General features: G+C 42.0%; 1 protein-coding gene across 1 annotated transcript in view; it reads right to left on the bottom strand.

The window, feature by feature from the left end:
* igdcc3 (immunoglobulin superfamily, DCC subclass, member 3) overlaps nt 1–25,709 on the bottom strand; it is a 63,833-nt gene that overhangs the window by 37,617 nt on the left and 507 nt on the right. The window contains exon 2 of the mRNA XM_030045949.1: nt 18,825–19,130. Within this exon, the coding sequence (XP_029901809.1) occupies nt 18,825–19,130 (306 nt within the window). The remainder of the gene's footprint in view (nt 1–18,824; nt 19,131–25,709) is intronic.

Below are 25,709 nucleotides of genomic sequence, written 5' to 3' on the forward strand. Positions count from 1 at the left end.
ACACTTTCTATAACTGCAATGGATATGTAGCATTCTCAAATCGCATCCATTATGGTATCAGTGAATGCAGGTAACAATTTCCCAGCACACTGCACAAAACTCTACTTTCCCACGCATGGCACACTACTCTACTACTACTACTTGTCCCATATTATGGCAGATTACCCTCATGTTAGACTGTTTCTCACCGTCTTTCTGTCTTTTTCTCTCCCTCTTGCTTTCCTTACCTTAAATTACAACCTTTACATTTCCAAACATTGATAGGCCTCAGCATAGGAATATGGCTGCCTGCACCACCTGCTTCATTTACCTTACCGTGAATAAAGGGCAGATTTCATCTATGGGAGGAGGAGGAGGTGATGTGTCAGTATACACAAGAATCCATCTGCTCTAAACATACAGCTATATAGAGGAGGCTTGACAGTGTCTCAGAATAGCTCATAAAATAGAGTGATGAGTGGACACAGGTTAGCCATTAAAAAGCTTAACTCAGATTGTTTGTGTGTGCAGGGTGCTGATGGAATCAGGTATACTCATTTCTGAGAAATTATCCATGTTACCTGGATACGAGCCCCACACGTATTCAGGGATGATGGCATATACAAACGTGTAAGTGGACAGACAAGCATGTACTCACTGACATGCACAAAAATGAGTCTCTCTCTTTCTCTCTCTTTCTCTCTCTCTCTGTCTCTCTCTCTCTCTCTCTCACACACACACACACACACACACACACACACACACACGCGCGCACAATCACTCAGACCCCTCCCTGCTCTGTCAGCTCAACTGACAGCAGTAATGAGTTTCTTCTCTGCGTAAGCCAACTGGCACCCACTCAAGGGAATTTTTCAGGCTGAATTGCGGCCATTAATCACAATCCTGGGCAACACTGTGCCATCACGTGTGTGGCAAACAGAGATGCGCTCATGGGGGGCAATAGGGATACAAGACAGTAAAGAGGGAGGAAGCAATTGTGTCAAAGACGGAGGGAGAGGTTGAGAGAAGGAATGAGAGAGAGAGAGAGAGAGAGAGAGACACCACAAAGAAAAAAAAACTAACAGTGCCGCATGAACAAAATATTTGGTTTGGTAAATTCTCTCCTTGGTGTGTGCAAGTCTAGGCATATGCTCATACTGGGCTAAATGGAGGATAAAGACAGGAAGTAACAAAAGCCCAGATGCCCCATTCTGTAAATATGAGCTCAATTACTGGGAGACCCTGTTACATCAATCACAACCAACAAGGCAGGTGGGAGAGTGAAGAGAAGCAGCAATAGGAGTGCCAACGGCTGCACTCCTTCAGTAACTTGTGAGCAGTGCACACATGCACACACTCACACACATTAATTGGTGCTGAAAATCAACCTTACACACAGTGCATAAATTAGACCAAAGAGAGAGCCAGTAAGATAAATAAGGTATAATCCCCGGGTACCCACAGCTACAGCACCCTGCTTACAGCTGGGAGCATATACGTTGATGATAAAGAGAACAGCAGCCATTAAGAAGATAATAAGACGACTAGGTGCAACTGTATGAGGCACCATCTTCTCTCATTGTGACATTAAGATCTGGTCACCACCTCATCCTCCTCTTGAGACCGTTGGGGCCGTTCTGCGACTGCTTTCTATTATTTCCCTCTTTCTCTTCTTTCCATCTCTGCCTCCCTCCCTCCCTCCCTCCCTCCATTCTGGCAGGCTCTCAAGCTGCCAGCTGACTGTGGTCACCAGGGATATTACTGCCCCTCACTGATCAGAGGAACCCAGCCCCCACTCTCCTCCAATCTGGCTAATCCAGATGAATTCATGCTAATATGCAGTTAGCAACCCCGGCTCTGATTTGCATGTGTGCGTTTGTGTGTGTGCGTGTATGATTCTCTGCCATGCCCACAGCATGGAGCCTAGGTCACGCCACAGAGGACATGGAGGAGGAGAAGAAAAACAGAAGAAAAACAAGGCAAGTATAGGCCCTGTCATGATCACTTAGCATTACAAGGCAGTGGGTGAAAAATGAAAGCCCTTTGTCTCTGCCTCTACCTACTGTATGTGGAAACAAAGACTGTGTGTATACTGTAGTTGTTTATCATGGCCTGTTCTATCAGATAATGAAAGGATTGCAGGAGACAAAGAACAGCTTAGGCTTTACATAAATTGAAAGAAATATTCCGGTCTGAAAAAAAAAAAAAAAAAATCAGGTTTTGTGAATAATAATATAGAATGTAACCTCTGAACCATTCCCACTGCAGGCAAACTATGTCGAATATTTTTATAATATTTTTAAATGACAAAACCCTATCACCACTTTACTGGACAGGTAATTGATACAAATACCAATGACTGACAAGTGCCCATCCTTCGATTTCTCAAGCCTGTGTTTGTTTTCAGTTTGGTTTGGTTTGGTTTGAGTCTTTATGTTCCAAAGGTGTTTTCATTTACATTTGTGTACGTCAAAAAATTTCATGTCAATAATACTAAGAACTCACTTGGGCAGCCAGAGAACAGAGCTCCTAGCTAGGAGTTATGACTTGAAAGGCCATTCAAATTGGCTTTTCCTATTCTTAGGCAGAAACCTTCGCATTTCCCGGCTGACTTGAACGCAGCATAACTCATATAGGTGTAGCTACCTGACACAACTTTTCTTGAAAACAGAGTCATGTGCAATCCATGCAGCGTGGAGCTCTGTTTTCCGGGCAACGGCAGAAATGTTTTTTTCTCTTGTCATCATTGGGTGTAGAACACAAAGGTGTTACTAATGACATGAATTACCTTTCCTTTCCATTTAGGTTTGGACAAACCAGGGCTCTGGTATTGAATGCTGGCTCACTGGAAACGTTCTGGTATGCTTCAGTGGAACAGAACTTTAATTAATGTCATTAGTAACACCTGTGTTTACCCTGCTATTTCATGTAAAAATGGCTGCTGTGTGGTCCTTTATATCAGAAGAGGTGAGGGCAAGCAAAGCACCTCCATCTAATATAATTATGGCGTCTGTCATGGAGTTTCTCCCATCAACTCGACTGCTACAAGCCTCCAAACTCTAAGTATTTAAAAGTGAGTTCTACAGCAATGTAAGCTATATAAACATCTGCATTTGCTAACATATTGTTGCAGAGCTAGAAAGAGCTGTAGCTATTTCTGTTCAAAGAAACAAAATAGTTTTACTACAGCTGGAATGTATTACTGTAGAAAATGTAGCTCCTAAATCCCCAGGAAGATTAGCAGTAACTTTGTGGAGGCTAATGGGGATCTGCATAGAGAATAGAGAATAAAGAATAAAACTCCATTTTATTATTAACTTTTAGAAACATTCAAATCTTGGTGGATGATGAATATATTGCTCAAAAACTAAATTATAAATTATGCCACCAAGCACTGAAAAGTCTCCACCTCTTCATTTGGCCACGGTACCGGTTTGCTTGCCATTTTCCAACTTTGCCAACTTCAGCGATGATCAATGCGCACGGTCGTTTTTTTTTTTTTTTAAATGCCGGGTTTGGTTTTTGTGAAGGAGTTGCTCTCATGTATCGTCGCTCCCTGTCCAATCAGTGGCCTGCGCTCTGTTTATGTCACATTTTCGGCTCGACTCAGCACGCTTGGAACCCCGGCCAAGAAGGTACTAAAATAGTGACTGGTACCAGGTACCACGACCTAATGGAAAACCTTACAAGCCGAGTAGGTGCTAGTGGAAAAGCGCCATAACTATCTATCTAACGCTTTAATACTCTGCACCGACTGAGCCTGTCAGGATTATACTGTATGCTGCAGGAGCGTTTCCGTAACTAGGAGCCAGCTACCTTGGGATGTTTTTGAAAGGTCCCTTGGCTGGTTAACTGACATACTTGTAGCCTGTTGTCTGCTATTAGTTTTAATGTAAAAAAAAAAAAAAAAAATAGACAATAATGGTCCTCAAGACACAGATTGAAAAGAGAAAACATGCACAGTCTTTAGTGCTGGCTCCCTGACAGCCCTGCTCTGACCTTCTGTACTCCCCGCAGAGGAACGGAGGAGAACCTCTATTGCTCAGATCAGACATAAGGACAGATCACTGCCTCTTTCAACCTGCCATCAGCCAGCTAACCCTCTCAAACTGTCTTCCCACTCACAAATGATGCCTGAGCTGGCAAACTGAGAGGGTTATTACACTACAAGTATCATGTTGGGGGCTGGAGGGGCCTTGAGGGGCACAGAGGTGCAATTTTCCAGTATGTTCTAACTGCAGAGGCGTGCTTCTTCAAGCTGCTGTTGCTTTGCATCCTGCTGCCTGTCAAAAGCAGCCCTTGAAACAAAGCTGCTGGGGTCTGCAGGTCACGGCACAGCATCGGAATGGAATGTTCCTTCCTAGTTCAAGGTCCAGCCTCTAGAGCCGGAGGGGCCCAGAGATCATTTGAGACCACCAGCACATGCTCCATCTATTTTATTCCCTACATCCTTCCACTTTCATCTACCCCTGCCTGGTTTACTGATGGCTGTTTATTTTACTGTGGCCTGGCTTGCTTTGCCACTCAAATCCATCAGGCAAACAATGAAACTGATGTTGTCAACCTCATTGTCATGTCAACATTTCTTCGTTATGATAAAATAGCTTATTCTGCAATTAACTCCAGGGTAAAAGAGAGCCTAGACAGAGCATGTAAAGTGTTGCATAGCTTGCTAACTAATAAAATCGCATTGTGTGCAAACTCTTTACTGCGGACATTGCAAACAGGTTGTCAGGAGGAAAATGCCCTTCCCAGAATTCCTGCTTGCATTCCAACCCAGCAGCAACCTCTTCTAATTGGTTCCTGTGGAATTCATTTCATCCCTCTGTGGCTTACTCCTCACACACTGGAGGCTGACAGGCTTTTAACCCCAACCACTTCAGGTGCTCTGTCCCAATGAGACATACTGAGGACTGAACACCTGCAGAAACTATTAATTATTAGTAAAGTAAAAGATAATCTGCAATATAGTGTGAAAAGACACAGTTATGCCTTGGTTAAGCTCAAGTGTGGTAAAGTATTTCCGAAAGGCAAAAGCCCTCATTCCCCCAAACATGTATGAGAACAAGAGCATCCATGTTATGGTTGAACAACTCCATAGTTACATTTTTGGTGAGTTTTTTTCAGGCACGTATTGTACAGCTTGCATGGAGAAACATGCAACCTCTGAAAAAAGATTTCTGTTGATACTGAAGCAAATCAATATTTCCCCTGTGTGGGTGGAAATCTGTTTATTTTGCTCATGTTCTTTCAGACTGCCATGTTGCCTGGGTGGGGAAGAGTGAGGGTTGGGGCTGTGCGACGCTGTGGCAGGTTTGGGCCACCTCTTTTCACTGCCAAAGCCAAGGTCACTGCCACTGTCCTGGGGCCATCGGAGAGGGGGATGTGCCCCGAGTGGGGAATGAGCAAGAGCAGGAGACTGAGGGAGGAGGAGGGGAAACGTAATGGGAGGAGAATGGAAAAAGGGAGGGGTATTCTGCCCTAGTGCACACACAAAGGTCACCGTTGCCCAGATAACCCCTCCCCCTCACCGTCTCCCCCATGACCTCTGACCCTTCTATTTCTAAGTCAATGCTGAAACACAGAGAGACGAAGGGGCAAGGGGGAGGGGATATCAGGGGAAACACACCCACTCAGAGTCAGCATTGACAAAGGGGGGCCTCAGTCATAGCTAGCCGAGTCGGTCAGGAGAACAAATGCTCAGGCCACTGTCACAAAGCAGAGCCAACCAGAGGCTGCACATCTCCACAGCTTCTGCCTGTTCCCAGCCACTCCACTGCCCTGCATTTCACAACTAACAATAGGTGCCGCTCTGCTCCGAGAGGTACCCCTGCACAGACACACACACACACACACACACACACACATATGTACACACACAGGGTGGGGAGGGGAGAGGTGGTTGAGGCCCAGAGGAGAGCTGCTGCCTGCCCATCACTGACTGGCCTTTGTCTCCAGCTTTCCAGCTTACGGGCCGCCAGTGGAGGACTTCCTGATCCCTGCTTGAACAAACTGGAACACTGGACTGAGAGGCCCAGTGGAAGACAGCAGGTTGAAAAGGAGGAAATGGACATACTTGTGTGTGCCTGTGTGTGTGTGTGTATGTGTATTCGTGCAGAGATGAGACCGAGGGAGGGATGATCGTGTTGTTATGGTTCAAGCAGATAGTGCTTATTAATGTTATTACTATTGCTAACCAGCCCTGTGTCCTTATTCTGTTTTATTCTCTATCACACATTTTCTTACTCAATAAACAGTACAAAAACAACAAATGTCTTGCCAATATGCATAATCCAGTGCTAAGTGTTTCACAGCTTTCTACTGCAATCTTCTGTGATTAGATTTTCTAACTTTATTTATTACAAGTGGTTTCCCTCCCCCCATTATTTTGCTCACGCAATATACAGAATGTCTGCCAAAGGGGAGGACAGGAAGAAGGAGTTTGGGAGTTTTTATTGGTGGATGGTGCAGGCCCCGTAAAGGCTTTTAACTGCGCAATCTGGCCGTAAAGGCTCTGTTAAGTGTAGTGAAGCGCGGTGACGGGGCAGTAGTGAGAGTTAGCCAAGCCCCTAGTGAGGCCTGGCATCATAGGAACACCAACAGTAGACACACACACACACACACACACACACACACACACACACATGCGCGCGCTTGGAAAACTAACAGGGAGGTGGGAGGCTGATGGTGATACTATGACAACAAAGATGCGTAGCCCACAGACATACGAATTCGTCATTCACACACACTTACAACAAGCCAAAACACTGGGGAGAATATCATACTGCATTTGCCTGAAAACCAAAAATTATCCCAAACAGTGTGATGTTTGTAGACTGTAGAGCCAGACTGCAGCATTTAGAGACTGGCCCGCCCCTGTCTAGCCTCTGGCCTGGCCTCTGCCCTCTCTCCTTTAACCTTTGACCTCTATTACTGAGGAATTCCTCCCATGAGCCTTAAAACCAGGCAGAAGGAATTTTAGCCCCCCCTTTCATTTGTTTGTTTGAGAAAAGCTAGGGTGGTCCAGAGACATCCGGAGACCAACACAGACTTCATTAACATTAACCCACTTCGCCAAGCACACATGCATTCAGATCGAGGCACGAAATCATAGACACATCCACAGACACACACACACACACACACACACACACAAAACTAGACATGCTCTGAACAAGGCACCAGTGAATTTTAATGACTAAGACAGGTTGGTGTCTGTGTAGCAACATGGTAAAGGTTATTTTTTTCACCAGCCACTTTGCATATTGTGTGAAATTTTTCATTTCTATATTTCCATGTTTGCTTTTCAAAAATATATTTACCTCATTAGAATCTGTCACTGAAACCAACAGGTGCAAGAGAAAAGTCAACAAAACTTCTCAAAGTAATGGTTTCTCCCTCAGAGCATTAATAACTAACACTGGCTTTCTGAAAATGATTGAAACCAATCCTAGTAAAATTTGATTAAAGGTTAACATGCCTTTTGCAAGAGGGGTATGTGGGGAGGTGTAATTGGGTTAGGGGTGTAACAATATATCTTGTCAAGACACTTAGTGATGCAAAAATGTGGCAGTGCACATTGTGGAGAGCAGCACTCAGTTGATTAAACAATCTAGCAAAACTAGCAAATGGCAAAACAATACAAACTGCAAGTTATAGTGCAAATGCAAGCCCTGATCAGTATCGGGGGAAAATTTAGTATCTACCTTGAATGCCTCATGTGCACAGTTCAAGAAACTTTGGAGCACCGCTGCTGTCCCGGGGCAGCGAGCAGGATGTGATGGGAACACGTCTCCTCACTGTGGCTATACTGACTTTTTCTACTCCAGGCAGAAAAGGGAAGAGACACCCGTAGAAAAACTGCTGTAAAAAGTATCAGAGGCTGATATATTCTGTCAGCAAGTGGGGGAACGTTAGTTAAATGAGTTAATTAAATAGCCTGATGCATTATTGTTTTGATGTGACTGACTCTGCTTTTAATTGAGGCTGTACAGTATTCAGTGGGATCTTGACTCAGCCGTTAGAAACACCAATTAAAAACACTGGAGATCTATAATAAAATATTTTAATAAAATAATTTAGATCAGTGGTTAGGAATGGAAAAAAAGTGTTTAAAAAAAAAAAAGTCACTGCATTTGGGAGAGCAGGGCCTCCAGTGCACAACAAATTAGCGGATAAGACTATAAAAAGATTAAGCCTGGAGCACCTGAAGACTGAGGATGCCCCGTCCGTGTGATAACTTTTTTTTATTTATTTATTTAATTTTATATTAGATGCTGTAAAACTGCTACAACACATTTTGGTTACAATTACACACCTCTGGTCAAGCATTCTCTAAAGCAAGAGTCTTAAGATAGATTTGTTTAAAATGTTATGAGCACCAGAAGGAAACTTATTGTTAATTATGCCTCCTAAATAAATAAATAATAATAAAAAAAATTAATTATCAAAAATTATTATCAAATTTTCTTCAAACTATCATGAGAATATAGAATTGTGAACCTGTCTCATGAATCAAATCGAGCTGGGAATTGAGTGAGTGTTACACCCCAAATTGAGTGGCAAGATGGCACAGTGGACAGACGGCCCTGTGGCCAGAAGGTATAAAGTTTGATCTGTGTTATATGTCCAAAACAGAAAAGCATCCTGCCAAAGTGCCCTTAAGCAAGATACTGAACCTTCTCCTGCTCACTCACTATCAGCTTAATGCTTAAAATGTGATGTAAAACAGAAGAATGTAACCCCTGTAAAATAAGCTTCACCATCCACTGTTTAGAGGTCTCTGCCAGTCTGGATGTTGCAGTTTGAGGGACAGCTGATTATTTGTCTCTCTCTCAGCATCATTTGGACACATTCCAGTGCCAAAATTTTGATATGAAAGTTAGCTGCTGGGGGAAAACTGAGACTGCCATATTAACCACTGCAACCACCAGTTACCCCAAAGGAACGGCATTTGAAGGAGACAAGACAGAAAGAGTAAAACCAGAAGTCAGACAGAGAAAAAAGGCAAGTATTTTAAAAATCCAGTGTAATGATTCTATTTCAGCCAATAAAAGCTTGCTATAATTTTCTGTTGTAAGGTCATTATTTCAGGTTTTGATTAATTATCAAATTTGGGAACTGCAACTGCTTTAGTGTCCCTCTGCTCTGTCCACAGTAAGACAAATTAGGCTGAGCTGGCATGACACCGTCCACATTTATTTTGTTGAGGCCATGTCCGTGCATTTGCCAATAATCAACTGGAACTAAAATGAAATTTTAAAAATCCGCAAAATTCTTAAAAGACTGCCACAGGTCAAACTCTATGCCAAATAGAATTACAAGACTTAAAAAGTTAAGAGTTAAAACATGGTCTCTGTCTCTCTCTCCCTCCTCGTGTCTGTTTTTGCCTTCAGCAGAAAGCCCGCACTCAATTTTTGCCAGTCTTGTCTACTTAACTTCAATAGTATGAAGTATGAAAAATAATATGGATGTCCAAGATATGAGAGAAATATAAAAAGAAGAATTTTTTGATTTTACAAAATCCTATGTTACTTTTTCTCTTCCCTCTCTTTTGCACTGTCAACGCAGACCTATTTTGTCATGCTGTCAAAACGGCAGACATGCCCATTTATCTAACTAGACAGCCAACCAAGATGCCTAGCTGTACTGTCACTTACTTTTGAATTTGTCACTTCGTGGGTTGTATAAATTGATGATTCAATCTCTTTCTTTCATTCTAAATTACTTGAAAGTCCAGGTGATTTTTTTATGGCAGTCCTCTTTCCGCAAAAGGGCAACTAAGCTTGTACAGCTGAGTGAGTGCTTAGTCCATCCCTCCAATTACATAATTAACTGTACATCTATGTTTTGTCAAGGAACGGATACTGTCATCCCTTTACATTTCATCATCAAGGGTGATGATTAGGCAGCTGGTCTCTGCCTGACCAGCTACAAGACACCTCATTAACTATTTATATCATAACCCAGTCACAGCTTCTGTACAGTCTGGGTTTATCTAACATCCATTTTACTAGGAAAAAGCATGGACATCTAAAATGGTTTGATTCTGCTGACAAGAAGAACAAGAGCCTCTCTAACCATGTTTTCAATATGCAATAACACTGAAAGTAGGGCTGTGCACTGTGGACAAAATCAAATATCACACTACCTATGACTGAATACCTAGACATTGATATTGTGACAATATTGTAGGGATAATTACTGGTGCAAGATTTTTGATAGTCATCAGTAATGTGGATATGATGACCAAGTAGGTAGAGACAAATAATGGAGCAACAACAACAGTTTAATAAGTTCAGTTAAATGCATGCATTTACTGCAACACAGCCTTTAAAACTAAACCCTTTGTCATTATTATTATAAATTACAATCTCCAAATTTCTAGATATCTAGTCTCGTACCATGATATCAATATATCAATACATCACCCACAGTAATAATATTTTGCATCACTTCACATTAACACGTCCTAGATTAAACTAAAAGGTTGTGGATCGCAGTTCTCATCGCCCTGCAGGAGGAGGCATGGACAGAGGGAAAGCTCAGTGGCAGAAACACAGTTAGACAGTGAAACAGTGAGAGGCATAAACAGCTGTTCAGACATCCCTAGTAATTGCTCTGATGTGAAATAAGATCCTCCATGTTGGTCTTCTCATGTTGGTTATTGATGTTACTGGCACCTTGCCAACTGCGCCTCTTCTCAAACACCCCGTAAAAACCAAAAGGAAAATCAATCTGTTGTGGAAATTCAACATTCCGCAGTTATGAAAATGATCTGCAAACACATAAAACATGATGCCATTTGTTATTATATCACTGTAAGAAAGAAATGACTAGGAATTAAATCTCGTCAAACATGAATTCGGAGCGCCTGGAGGAACGTGCAAAATGCTTCTTTGAGCTGTTCAATATTTTCAGCAGCCAGCTGATCCACCAGTCATCTATATTCTGTTCTTTGTTTGTCTGTTAGTGGCTTGATTTACCAAGTGATATTTTTTACCCAGATATTTTTAGAGCAGGCTGCCAATTCAGTGCTACAAAGCAGCTCATCCCTCATTTTATGTTGCAGCTATCTTCTTACAGAACACTGTTATAGCTCTCCACATGAAACTCTCATGACCTGTCAGTATAGCTCAAGGTTTAAACACACCAGCGAGCCTTGTGTTCTCCTCCACTCTGCTTGTGTTGTGTTAGCTCATTCCTGACATTTAGAGATAGAGGAGATGACCAAGGGCAGAGATGTTTTTTTTTTTTTTGTTGTTTTTTTTTAAGTTGCCCACCTGCAGAGCTTTAGGGCTTTAAGGTGGTTTGTGTGTGTGTGTGTGTGTGTGTGTGGTGGGGGGTACGTGGAGTCTATTGTGTGATCTCGTACAATGACTTCCTAAGGACCAAGACAGGAAGCACTTTACAAGTCAGGTCAGCATACAACAATGAAAACAGAGACAGTATTTAATTTAAAGTTATCTCAGCTGAAGGCCTTCAGTGCATACAAGGGAGCTAAATTACTGTAATTCTAATCTGCAGGTTAATACGATGCACTTTTTGCTCCTACTGGTGAAAACGTGACGCACCATCATGAGTATTACAAAATGTACTACGATATTGAGTAAACATAGCAGTGCATCATATTATGATTATTGTTAGCAATTACCATTACCTGGATTGCCTCTGAAATGTGATGCCACAGTCATACAGCTAGAGTAATCCTGGTGTGGACTGCAAGTAACAAAGCAGATCTACACAGTATGTCACCGGCATAGCACAGTAAACCCACCATGAAGACATACAGTATGATATGCAAATAGAGCTCAGTATGGGCAGCATGGGATCCTTTGGTAAATTTCCTCTGCTATAAGGTCAATGATGTGTCGTCTTCAGAAATAATAGAAATTCGCACTCCTCATTTCCTCTGGGAGAGCTGAACAGTCTCAAGTATTTGTTAATGCAAATACCCCGAGTGTTTCCATGAGGTACATTTAGCATGGCTGTTTGTTCAGCTCCCTGACAAAAAGCAGCTCAACCCAGGGAGGACTAACATCTCCACAGACATGGAAGAGAGAAACAGAGAGAGAGAGAGAGAGAGAGAGAGAGAGAGAGAGAGAGAGGAAAAAGAGTAAGAGAAAGAAAGAAGTTCTTTTTTTTATTATTTTTTTTTTTTTACCCGTGTTACTCCTCAAATATGGAAACATCACCTGCCTTTGAACCAATTCTTAAAAGTTGATTATTATTCCAAAACAAAGCATGAAATTTCTTTTTCATTGTCAGCCATTTTGGGGAAAAAAAAACAAAAAACTAAGTATGGCATCCATAAAGCTGATGAGATTTCCGTGCTCACTTTGCAGGCGTACAGTGAGGTCTCTCTTGTAATTACACAGCCGAGGTCAGAACTCTCATCCCTTCGGTCTGCCTCGTCAGTGCAGAAAAAGCGCTTTTCCCTCACTGACAGCGCTCACAGACAGATGGAGGGGCATGGGCCACACAGCAGCAGGCAACGCACCGGTTTAACATTAGTCCACATACCTGCCCAAAAGGATTCGGCAGAAGGAGCAGGACAGTCACAAACAAACCATGTCCATGTGCACTACATGTGATGATTTCAAAGCAGGAATACATCAAGGATCTGACTATCCTACATGTCCTTTGTGGCAAACAAATGGACATGCCAAGTGAAGTGACTGTTCCTAAAAGCCTTGAGGGATAAAATAAAACGCAAATATGTATTTCAAATATGTACTTGCACGGATAATCTAGACTTTGCAAGGATAAAACACACTATAAGACTTGATGTTTACAATGTCAGAACAAGCTTATACAGCACTGAGTTGGCTAATCTCAAAGACAGAGGGATGTGCAGAGTGATTTCAAAGGCTGAGGGTAAGCTAGTAGGGAGAAGCTGGGGTGGGTGGGCGGGTGGGGGGTGGGGGTGCACAGTGGGCGGGGTTTGGCTCACAGACAAAGGGAGCTACAGGGAGATGTAACGATGGAGCTTCAGCATTCACCCAGTCAGGAGGCCATGAAAGGGGTGGGGACAGGAAGGTCGGAGGGTGATGGAGAGCCACCAACAACCCTCCAAACACACATGCACACACACACTCACACACACACGTGAACACATGCACACACACACACGTGCAGACTGACACAGCCTCTCATAAATCACTCACGCTAACCGTGGTCTCAAAGGTTTGCCAGTGGCAAACCTTTCACACAGCGTTTTTTTTTCTTCTTTTTTTTCATGTGTTACAAGTTTTCATCCTCAGCTGCAGCTATACACGTACTTTTCAGTCAGACTCTGTGTGATTGTCTGTCAGCCATATTTACCTTTACACCCCTGAGAGGAGTTGTAGTTATGTTCACACAAATGGCAGCCATGGGTAGAAACTGCAACACTTTTGCAGTCATCCTCTGTCTGCTCCTTTTTCATCCCTGACAGCCCCCTGGAATCATCTTTTTCATTAAAGTCTCATTCAGCACTCTGCCATCACAAAGGGAGTGCTATTTACCATGACAATCTCAGCATTAAAAAAGGTATGAAGAACAGTCTCACAGTAAGAAGTTCAATATCTACTCCAAAGCAGCCTGTGATGCAAAAAGTAGATCATATGTGTATGATCCAGGTATTTTACTTGCTCTTGTTTGTGTTTAATTTATTGTGTTTTCATTCTCCTCATTATGTTTGCCCCCCTCTCCCTTTTCTGAGCACACTTCATACTGTGTCTCCAAATCTTTTCCAATGGTTCCTGAGGTCAATTACAATCTTCGCAAACGAATGGGGCCGGGGGAAAAATAAATTATTTCTTAACAAAGCTTCAACTCTTTCCAATTAATGCCAAAGAAACAGACAAAAGCAAGTCATTTCAATTGATCCTAAAAGCTATTTTGTAACAGGGGAGCTTTTGTGATGTGTTGCCTGGTGACGCGGGTGTACTGTGGGGGAGGGGCAGGAGCCCTGGCCTGGTCCACTGTACTAGGCTTGTCATTCATCCAAATGATGAAAAGCTTCCTGAACCTAAGCTAATGAGGAGGTCCTAGAGGACTGGGAGAGAAGAGAGAGGGGGAGACCATCAAAGAGATAACATTTAAGGAAAAAAAGTGTTTCCTGGACCAATGGCCGATTTAAAGGGGCAACGGGGAGCCCGTCCTACAGCAGCCCCCGACAGTGAGCTCATACAAATGGTTGTCAAGCAAATAAAAAGTGAAATTTATGGAGGGAGGTGGTGTGGAGGGTAAGATGGAGGCTTTATCCACCGGGGGGGCTATAAAGAGGTTTCAGTAATCACACCACCCATTGCATCACAGTGGTACAAGTCAGAGCTCTGTTGTAAGGAGGACTATAATACTGCAAATTACCTCTAAAGTACAAATGGGGCATCAACCTTAACACAGAAATGCTTGTAATTCAAAAAGAAACAGATAGCCTTTGATCTTTATAAGATCTAAGACATGAGAGCCTGATGGATTCAGGCTTGTAATACAGGTAAACATGACCGTATCGGACATGTGGCTGCAGGAACCTGGAGGCAGAGAGGGGGAACAAGAAGCTGGATACTGAGGGGAACTCAAGACTTTCTGACAGAACCCCCACTCCCTCACCCACCAAACAACATGACTGCTCTCCATCTATGCAATAAAGGTACACATTTAAAAGAAATGATGTCCTCTTAGCCAAGAAAACGGGGAAGTATGGATTTTGCTTCATGTAATACAATGTCCCAAGATGGATAGTGCAAGAATCCTGCGATGTATAATGATCGGTAGGTCAGGCTGGAAGTCAAACAGGTATCAAAGTCCCATTGATTTGACTTTTAAAAGCTCCAGGGTATTTTCTGTGTGACAGGAAAAAATGGAGCGAGAAACAGTCACAGCAACAGTGAAATAAGAACATTACTTCTTTATGGCAGTTCTTCCAAAATACAGATATTAGTGTGCAATAATAGGCAAAATGGGGAACCTTTACAGGATGATGATATACTAGGAGTCCCTCTGAAGGGTCTCTAGGGGAATATTGTCTGGGTGATGGCATTTTGCTGTCTTGATAGAACTGAGACAGAAAGGAAGACATAGCTTCATTAGAGCAAAGCCTCTGCTCATTCAACACCCTTCCTCCAACCACTTAACTCACCCAAAAGGTCACAGTTCAGGGGTAAGAATGTGACCTTCAGTAATCCCTCAGACCCTGTCTAATCAATATTGGACACAAAGAAAAGCAGGGAGGCAGTGCGGAAAAGCCCAAGACAAAAGAGAATAACTGAACTATGGCATGAGCTTGAACTTGAGCCATAGTTATCTGCACATCCCTGCAATTACAAAGTGTATTCCAGGTCAAATGCACACAAGGGAGAGAACAAATGCGTATTCACATCATATTCCATGTTCAGTTTTACCTAATACCATTTTTGTGGGGAGAGATTAGCGCGAGCACAAATTGCATTTGAATTGCATTGCTTTAAATGTGGTGCTGAAATTGAACGGCTGTAAGTGAACTTTGAAATTGAAGTCTACAGCTTGAAATTGGATGTAACTATTAACTTCAACCGAACTTTTACTCCAATATAAAATTTGATTTCCACAATTCAAATTTAGCTTTTTTAATTCATGTTTATCTTCCTGAACCTGCCGGTGCATGGGACTTTACATCCTTGAGTGCTAACTGGAAGGAGGCTGCCTACTACTGTCTTCAGTGCTATACTCTGCTGTCAATGGGCACGCCTCACCATTCACTTAGCCAATCACAAGCCATATAACAATGCACCTTGCTAATCTCCTCAATCAATAATTGAGCCTTATCTTTTCCATATATAGGGTTCTGTCTAGACTGTAACCCTAAATTTGTGAAACTCGGAACTCTTGTGAGTGCGGTCAAGTTTAAGGTTAAGGTTAAGGTTAAGGTTGAGGCTGAGGTTGAGGTTAGGGCAGAGTCAAGCGCTACTGTGCTGAATCAAGTGTGCATGTGTGAGAGTGTGTGAGAGTTTCACAAATCTAGGGTTACCATCTTGACACGACCCATAAATAGCTGCAAATCATGTTTTAGCTGCTGGTATTGAACTTCACCGTTAGAGACCTTGCACACAACTAGTTTTGTGTAAAAGCAGTGTGTTGTTGCTAAGCACACATATCTGTGTTTGTGTGCATTATCACTGCAGTGAGGGCTGCAACACAGAGCTGTTTTGGAATGATTTACACAGTGTTAAAAATAAAATGATACTGCTTTTCACCAAGTATGGAGATATGAGTATCGAACACACACATCTGGCATCTGACTTGGGAAAAACTTGAATTTATGGTTGAAAGCTAAACTCAATGATAAACCATTTCGTTTTTGTGTAAAACTTAAAATGGGGCCTTACAACTTAAAATCTGTATTTATCCATTCAACAAATTCACTTTGAATTTAATGTGGATGACAATCTCAAATTAATGCAAATCCTGGTAAATACGATTCTGGGTAATCTCCATCCATACATTAACTCTACCAGTTCACTGAGTGGCAAACTAGTGTAAGTGTTAGGCTATGTTATGTTATAATATGTTATGTTATGTTATTTTATGAGTTATCTGGTAGCACAAACTTGATACATTACTACATGTACACCAAGAGATCACTGCAAATTCATGTAGCTACATGTCAACATATCTGACTGTCTGAAGTACTTCTGGATTATGACTTTTTCATTCTGGTTTACTATAACACAACCAACAACTGCTAGGCTGCAAATTATGAGGATGATCCCGTTGTTCTTCATGTGTCCTCTTTGTGTTAAATAGTGGATCACTGTCAACTCATTTCAACTCAATTTCAGTACTTCTTTAAAAAAAAATCCAGGAGGGGCCCTACTGAGGAGGTTTTCCCTGATGAAGAATAAGAGATGTACTAAAATGGAGGCTACAACCTGACCTTTGAAAGAAAGGCTCTTTAGGGAGGTCTTAAAAGGTTGCATGTGTTTGACAGTGCATGCCACTGAGCTGGAGTGACTTTTCCCTACGGCCAGTCAGACATCCCTCCCTATCCCACTGCGTAGAAAAGCCACATGGACACAACAGCACAGCAGTATGCTGTCTACACACAGGCCAGGAATCAACAGGCTTCTGCCAGCCTTTGTCTATCTCTGTGTTGCAGAACATATGACAGGGCCTTCAAAAACCCTTAACTCAGCACAGTATGGTACAGTATCACAAAGGCCTGTGCTGCAACATCTCAGCACGTCCACTGGAGAAGGCCTAGTTTGGCAAGTGCAGGACTCACGTGCACTTAAGTTACTGTTGTCATGTATATGTGTGACAAAGGGACAGAATACAGAAGAAAAATACAGAGTGAGAAAGAGGTAGAGACAGACACAAACAGAGAGACACACTGCCCAGCTAAAGCCAAGTGTGATACAACAAGTGTGCTGTCAATGAACTGTGGTGATGCTGAGAACTTAATCTTCCATATCATCACAGAGCTCTTGGACAATATGCCATAAAGTACAGAGGACCATCACTTTGGAATACCAGTGCCCGCTCAGAACCTGTCCATCATTGCCGGTATTTAAGTCCAACTTCAAAAAAACACTTGTGCCATTGTTTATGTGCTCAAATATCCATATTACAAGATAAATTGTAAATCCTTGAGGGGACACTTTACTACAAGCTCTCTGGGATTTCTTAACTCTCCTGCACAATCCCTATTATGCTTTACACACACACACACACACACACACACACTACTCACAAAAAGTTAGGGATATTCGGCTTTCGGGTGAAATTTCAGGATGAACCTAAAATGCATTGTAACCTTTACAGGTGAACTTAATTTGACCTTCTGTAAACGTTTGAATGCACATGTCCAACTGTTCAATGTTTCAGTACTTTTTGCACAAGTTGCTGTTCTCTAACAAGGAGTTTAACGGCAAAATTCACATCAGGTGTTTGATGCTCCAGCTCATCGAGGTCGCATCATTAGGGAACGGCTGCTGGAGACTGGGTTACCTCAAATGGAGTGGCCTGAACTTTCTCAGACCTGAATCCCATAGAAAACCTGTGGGATCAGCTGAGTCGCCGTGTAGAGGCTCGGAGCTCTGTACCCCGGAACCTCAATGTCCTGAGGGCCGCCCTTCAAGAAGAGTGGGATGCCATGCCTCAGCAGACAATAAATCGACTTGTGAACAGCATGAGACGTCGTTGTCAAGCTGTAATTGATGCTCAAGGGCACATGACAAGTAATTGAGACACTGACATTTTTTGTTGTGGTATATCCACCACTGTTGTTGGCTTTTGTTTCAAGAAATTGTTTGAGATGAGGAAATCACCAGTGTATGCTTCTATTTAAATGCCCTACTTTCATGATATAATATCACTGTAGCGTGAACTTTTTACATTTTCCATAAATTTCACCCAAAAGCCAAATATCCCTAACTTTTTGTGAGTAATATATATATATATATATATATATATATATATTTGTGTTTTTTTTTTTTTTTTATCATTTCCTTTGTGCTAATAAATAAATACAATACAAATGAGTAAGGAATCAGAATGACTTCAAACAACAGCTTTGGGGGGAACCACAGAAAATGTATCTTGCATGGTGCCTGTACCACTGAGAGAGCTGCCGGCAGTGTTTCAAGCCTGCTGCACTCTAACAAAGCAGCCTGCAGACCCTCAGCATGAAGGCTTGTTAATGCTAAATTTTGGACAAAAACAGATTTTCTAAGCAGCACCGTAGATGAGCATCGTAGAGTTCATTACACCCAAAGAAAGATATGAAAATATCCAAATGATTCCCCAGCTGGGGATTTTGAATCAAACTTCAAGAAAGCCTTTTTATGTCCTCGCATTACTCAAACACTCGAAAAGAGACTTACTGGCTGCCTGAATGCGGGCCTTGCGGCTGACCACCAGCCCAAAAGAATTCTGGGCCACACACTCATAGTCGCCCTCGTCAGACGTGCCGTCAGATTTGGTCTTCTGAAAGTGACCAATCAGGAGAGAGCCATTGATGAAGGTGGTATGATGCTGGTTCTGAGTCAAAAGCAGGCCGTTCTGCCGCCACTGCGTCGTAATTGGTGGGATGCCGTCCACCTGGCAGTGGAGCATGAGGGGCTGTTCCTGCACAGCAATGATGTCACTGGGCTCCAGGGTGAAGGAGAGCTCTGCTTCATATGTCACACCTGGAGGGACACACACACACACACACACACACACACACACACACACACACACACACACATATTTATTATAAATACATATTTTTCCCTTTTCATTTCACACTTTATTAGAACTGGGGGACACACTGAGCTCAGATACCATCTTTTACAGAGTGCGCCGAGTTGCACAACAAACAGAAATTAATTAATAAGAAATAATAATAAAATAAATATTGAGATTCTAGGAATATAACATGCAAAAAACAGTGAGTAAGAAGGACTAAAAATTTACCGAAAATATCCACAGTTCAAGCTAAAACCAAATAACATCACAATAGTTTGAATTCAGTTAAAGACAATTACGATTCAAGCTTCATTCTTTGCTGTAAACAGGTCCTAGTATATTAGGAGCACAGAAGGTGAATTCAATCTTTACAAGCTACATAAATACGTAACTGATATCAATTCAGATACATATTGTACATGCCATCCTGCTCTCCAGAGACATCTTACAGCATACTCTAATTTAAAGTAGGACGATACAGATAATTTATGTTAGAACTAGCAAATTATGCTGAAAAAATCATCAGTCCAATAAATTTTTGATACCACAGTGGTAAAGAGATTTTTTAATACTTCATTAATACTTAATCATTTCATCGTGTGATGCTCAATGAAGTTGTGCAGAAGACACTGCAAACAGGCACAGTCACTACATCACACGGTCAATGCATTACTGCGAAAAACAGTCTGGCATTACTTTTCATTGAGGTGCTAGGATAGTGCTTGTGATGAAACCTTTTCAGTTGTTACAGAAACTGTAGGCAATCCTCTGGTGGTGAATCAGGATGTTTCTCTACATCTGAGAATTTCTGGCTGTTCAATTCAATTTGGATAATGTTCTGTATTTTGGTATAAAGGACAACTTTTAAAGTAAGATCAGTTGCACCCTGAATATTCATATCCATATTGACTCTCAAATCTAAACAAGGTGGCATGCTCCTTATGTCACTGTTACTGATAACAAGTCACATGGCCTTTCATTGCTTGTGAATATGAACCTATGACTTGGCTACCTTAGTGCTACGGTCCACGCACCTAGAGCTATGTTACAGTAGCTTTGGAGAGATATGTTTACAAGTGCCTGAAGGAGCCCAAATTTGCATGAGGTCTCTCAGATTATATAATACTACCCCATTATCTTTCATTTTCTATTTTCAGTGCAGAGTATGTCACAATATTGCATGGGTGTGCCGTTTATTCACATTGGAGCTTCTGACAACCTGTGTTGAAACCCTCCATTTCATTCTGCCGTTATAACGTAAAGTGCACCCTATCGAGCCACTCTGCTAAGTGTCCTTACAACGAAATCACCTGCAAGGTCAGTTGTCAAAACAGTAAATAGGAGGACAGCGATTATGTAATTCTCCTTGAAATCTCCCACCAACAGTGATAAAAGTGGCATTTCTGCAGGTGCTGGTGGCCTGCCTTATAACCTGAGCATTAGTGGAGAACTCTGCTCTTGTCTAACTGACCTGCTGACATTTGAGCTGAGCTGCGAGAGACTATCATCGATTAAGGACATGGAACCTTCCCCTCTAAATTCTCCCCTATCTCCGCAGCGGATCCTTCACTCAGATCCCTCAGAGTTTGTGTAGAGAGGGGAGGAATAGAGCACAGCGGTGGGTCAATGAGTAAACATACTGTGGCTCTCTGGACATTCACTTCTCCATCTCTCTCTCCACTCAGCCAGATCCTGACAACAAGGTTAATAGACTACCTGGTCCAAAATGAGGGCAAGCAGAAAAAAAGGCATACATTTAACTCTCTCCTCTCTCTTTCACTCACATTCACACTCTCTCAGCAATGTCTCCCTCTTTTCTGTCTCACTCTCACATACCCTTAAGCACAGAGCATAATTCTGAGTCTAACCAAGGTTCTGACTAATCATATTTGTTGGCAGTTATGCTTCACACTTTACAAAGGTGTGAAGAGTTCAGTATATCTGTATTTGTGGTTTCTGAAGGCAAAGAGGGGGGAGTGGGAGAACAATAAATAAAGGATGTAAACAGCCTGACCTGACTTGGTACTATAAAAGAGGAGCTTAGCTCTTGGTATCATGTTTCAGCTGCTGATGGACTAAGCACTACCAGCCTCTGCCCCAGGCCCTGGAATCTGGTGGGAGTGGGGTTGGGGGTTGGGTTGGGGGGGGGGGGGGTCGCAGCACAAGGGTCAAAACAGAGAACCTCCGGCGTCATCCCTCAAATTCCAGCCCAGAAACACTCCCCCTTAGGTGCAGACAAGGAATGCATTGACATGCTCCTCCATGAAAATCACATATATAATGCAGAGAAAGAAAAATTTCCTCTATCTCTCCACTTGTTCCCGCTCCTTTCTTTGCATGCCCCCTCCCGTTTTTTTTTTTTTTTTTTTTTTTTTTTTTTTTTCACTCAGCAAATATGGTAAGCAAAATGGCCATGGGACCATAGAGACATCAGTGCTACCACTTGTGAAAAACAAGGGGGTGGTAGTGGAGAAATATTTAACCCTTAGCTGGCAGGCAGTGTTCCCGCAGCCCAGGCTGCTGCTGTCCAACACGATGCTGGCCACAGCTCTCTATCCCCTTTAGGTCCAACAAAGCTCACATGTTTCCACACAGGAAGCACCCAGCAGCAAAAAAAAAAAAAAAAAACAGCACACAAAGAGCCAGCACACACTCAGTCACACTTCACATTATGAGAAAAACATGGATAGATTAAAAAAAAAAACTCTATTAAATATAACATGCTTCTGGACAAATATGAAGATACAAAGCATACCACAGTGTTAAGCTATACTTATATTGGAGGAAACAGAGTGCAGCCTGTTCAGCCCCTGCAGCAAACTGGTGCTTTTCATGCTCAGCTTTCAAAACTGTCACAAGACATTAATCAATGTTATCAATCCATGCAGAGAACCAGATACAGTAATATCAGTTCAGCACTTGTGGTTTTAATCAACAAGCCCAATATGTTTTGGTGTCATTCATTTGGAGTTTATTAAATAGCTTTATTGATGCCGTATACTCAGTGAGGACTTGGACTGACAACACTGTCTTCCATTACCTTCCATTACCTCAAACAACTTGGAAGATCTTGGCTTTGGCTTTGTTAACAAATAAAGCATACTCCAAGAGAGGCTAATGAGGTCCTTCAGATTCTGAGGTCTTTGTGAGCACTGAAGTTGAAACAACAGTGTAAAAGGAATGGGTTGGAGAGATTCATTTTGAATGGAGGATCCCATGAGAAAAAGAAGTAATGGAGATTGAGGAGCAGGATGCATAGATTTGTGTGCTGTGTGTTGGTTAAGTCCAGTGGAAAAGAAGATGAGAGGGCAGCACAGATACCAGTGACCAGACCTACATGCCCATTCACATGCACACACATACAGAAATACAAATCTATACATGTGTGGCTAGAAAGATAGTCAACCATATGCTGTGTTAGGAGTATTTTCATGCAGAGGAAAGGCAGCCTTTTTTAAGATTTTTTGGCGCATTTCTTTTTTAGACAGGCACAGTAAAGACAGACAGGAAAGACAGAGGACAAGCAGTTTGATTCAAACCTGGGCCACTGAGACAAGGATTTAGCCTTAATGGTATATGCTCTACCGGTTGAGCCACCAGGGCACCATTGAAAGACACTCATGTGTGTAGCATTAGCTGTGGATGAGACCAGGAAGCTGCCAGGCTGACAGAGACAAGCACTGGCCTAGTGTGGTTCAAGCTCTGGCTTACTGTGGACAGATAAGTACAGCTAGCTGGCACAAAGGTTTACTGCTCTAGCAGTAAAGTGAGGATCACACGGCAGCTACTGACAGCCACATGTAGTTAGCGGAAAGCAGCACCACTGACAGAGCTAAGTGAGCCAGGAACGAGCCACAGGCTTCCTACTGACAGTAGCGTCAGGCTATAATGGGCAACTAGTTGGCATCATATCATGTGACAGCCCTATGAAAATACGGTTTGTGCTGTCTGGCGCATGTATACTCAATTACAGTATACTCACTAAATAATGCATTCATATATCATCTGACAGCCAATTAAAAATGTTTTCCAGCATGTGCAGGAAACACAAAAATCATTCACCTTCGTTGAAATAGAGTCCTCTAAATAGGGGATATTCAGGTGCAACACTATAGAAGTTGCTAGTGTAAACCAACTATTGCTGACAGCATCTGCCAAATAGCTCAAATACTTCCCTATTTCTATATAGCCGAGTGCCTGAATGTGGAAAATTGCTATTCATAATATTTAAAAGAGGAAGACTTTGCATGCACCAATGATGTTTGCATTCCGTCCTATAGGTTTTTGCCCAGTAAATAATTAATCAGTGCCGTTCTATTTGAACCACTTCAACACTCATTACATAATAGTTTGAACCACAGTGGCATTCATGCGATGCAGTGATAGCAACAGATGAATCAAAATCTGAACAGTTTCTTAAGCTGAGCACAGAGACGTGGCAGTAACATAGGCAACAGTAAAACACAGCTTGCTGAGAAATGCTCCATGTGTTGGCATAAGTTAATGCAGCACGACTGTTGAACAATTCACCTCCCTGAACGAGCTTCCCTACGCTAAAGGTATACAGTGAATGCAGTTTGTTCATTTCCCACAAAGGGATATTGACTTTATTGTCTTTACTGTATATAATGGTCCTATCTCTGATTAACCAAAATGCATACACTGGTAGCTTTATATTATAGGACACATATTTTAGACATTTTAACAAAAAGCAACATAAACAGTTAGTATGACAAAAAATACTTCAGCATTAAGTAGCTCTTATCTTTTCTCTCAATTGTTTAGGGTTAAAAGTGAGACTCATTTCAGGTCCATATCATGTGTGCAATCTTAAAACTCTGAGGATGAGACGCAGGCGCTTCCACTGCAGTTCTGATATTATTTCTATATGCAAATAAACTTCTATTTCTGCTGAAGCTTAAAAGACATGAGCAAATTTTGTCACCAAATTTGACGCTTAACTATTGGCCAAGCCGATGGGTTCAGTTATTCTACACTGCCATGTAGGAGCAGTAAAAAGACAAAACACAACTTTTTTTCATCCGAGGATTCTCCATCAGAGAACAAAACTTGGTGAGCAGCACTTTCGGAGCTCTACCCTTAGATCTAATAAATGATCTATTAGCATTCTGACACTCTACATGCCATAAAATCCCCTTCATCTAAGTTGAATCTAATCTCTGAGGGAGAAAATCTCTTAAAAGTGCTTGATTTCTCAGATGTGGTGGGCAGATAAGAATCAAACTTTCACTGAGCCAATTTTCTGAACTTGTTTTGTCCTCCAGTCCTCTCACTTAACAATGTTATGAACCAGAGCGCACGATGCCTTCTATGATTCTGGTGGGGGCTTTTGGGAGTCTATGGGGAGAATGCATTGCAAATGCTGAATACTCTCTCCAGTCTTTGAATTAAGGGGCCTCACATAGAGAGAGAAACTGGCCATCATACTGAACAAAGGGGCATACTAAATTTTGAAAAGGAGGAGAGGGACAGTCTTGACATTTAATCTGTACAAATATTCTCCCCAGCAGGCAATAACCACTGTCTTTTTTATCCCTTCTCAGAGCAATAACCACTGTCATTTTAACCATCCACAGGGTGGTGTGCTGTACATCACTACTTTGGACCGATCACTACCAGTCTCCTGATACAAAATGAAATATCATTACTTATGATAGCATGCCTCCTTAAACAAATATCACAGGTAAGGTTGAGAATAGGATGTGCTGGCCATTTTTTTATAGATAGATATAGATTTTATAGAGATAAAGGCACCAATGAATGGCCAATCAGTTCCATTAGACCAGATAACAGCACCTCAAGAACACATGTTTAGCAGCATTTCATAGGTCCTATTTTTTCCCTTAGTGCTGAGGTTGAATCACTGATACCCATTTGAGCATCTGATTCATAATAAAATGGACAAAATGTGGGGTGCAATGTATACTACCCTTGAGCCACCAGATAAAAGTACTGAGGCAGATCAGCATGGAGAAAACCAGTCCTACAGAACTGGGGCTTGCTGGTGAATTATTTTCTGCAAATGTGCAGTTAGCAGTATCAATTATTGAATCCCTTCATAATTTAGAACAGCAAGAATATCTCTTCGGCTACTAACTGATACTTACTAAAAGTTACTTTAGCAGTGTCCTGATTACATTTTACACAATTTGTCTTTTTTGCACTGTTTAATCTTTTGGTGACACCATGACAATGAACTAACTGACTAATCAACTCTTGACTCTTGACTTGTCATACGTGGCTATCGTGTAATATTTAATTCCACCAAGTTCAAAAGCTTGGAAGTCATTAAATTTAACAATGATAAGTCAGTTTGTCGCACCGTACACACAAAACGTGCCCAACAAGCTGACTCTTTACCTATCTGTCGTGGTCACTGCAGAACTTTTACCATGTGTGCACTGATATGCGCTCGATATTGGCGTGCTGGGGTATAATTTGGTGATCAAACGCTGAGCAAGAGTGAACTAAGCTGCTTTACTCTCAAGGCAAAGAAATAGGAATTTGGTGTTGCGGTG

This window comes from Myripristis murdjan, chromosome 3, assembly GCF_902150065.1.
Source record: "Myripristis murdjan chromosome 3, fMyrMur1.1, whole genome shotgun sequence".
Classification (NCBI taxonomy): domain Eukaryota; kingdom Metazoa; phylum Chordata; class Actinopteri; order Holocentriformes; family Holocentridae; genus Myripristis; species Myripristis murdjan.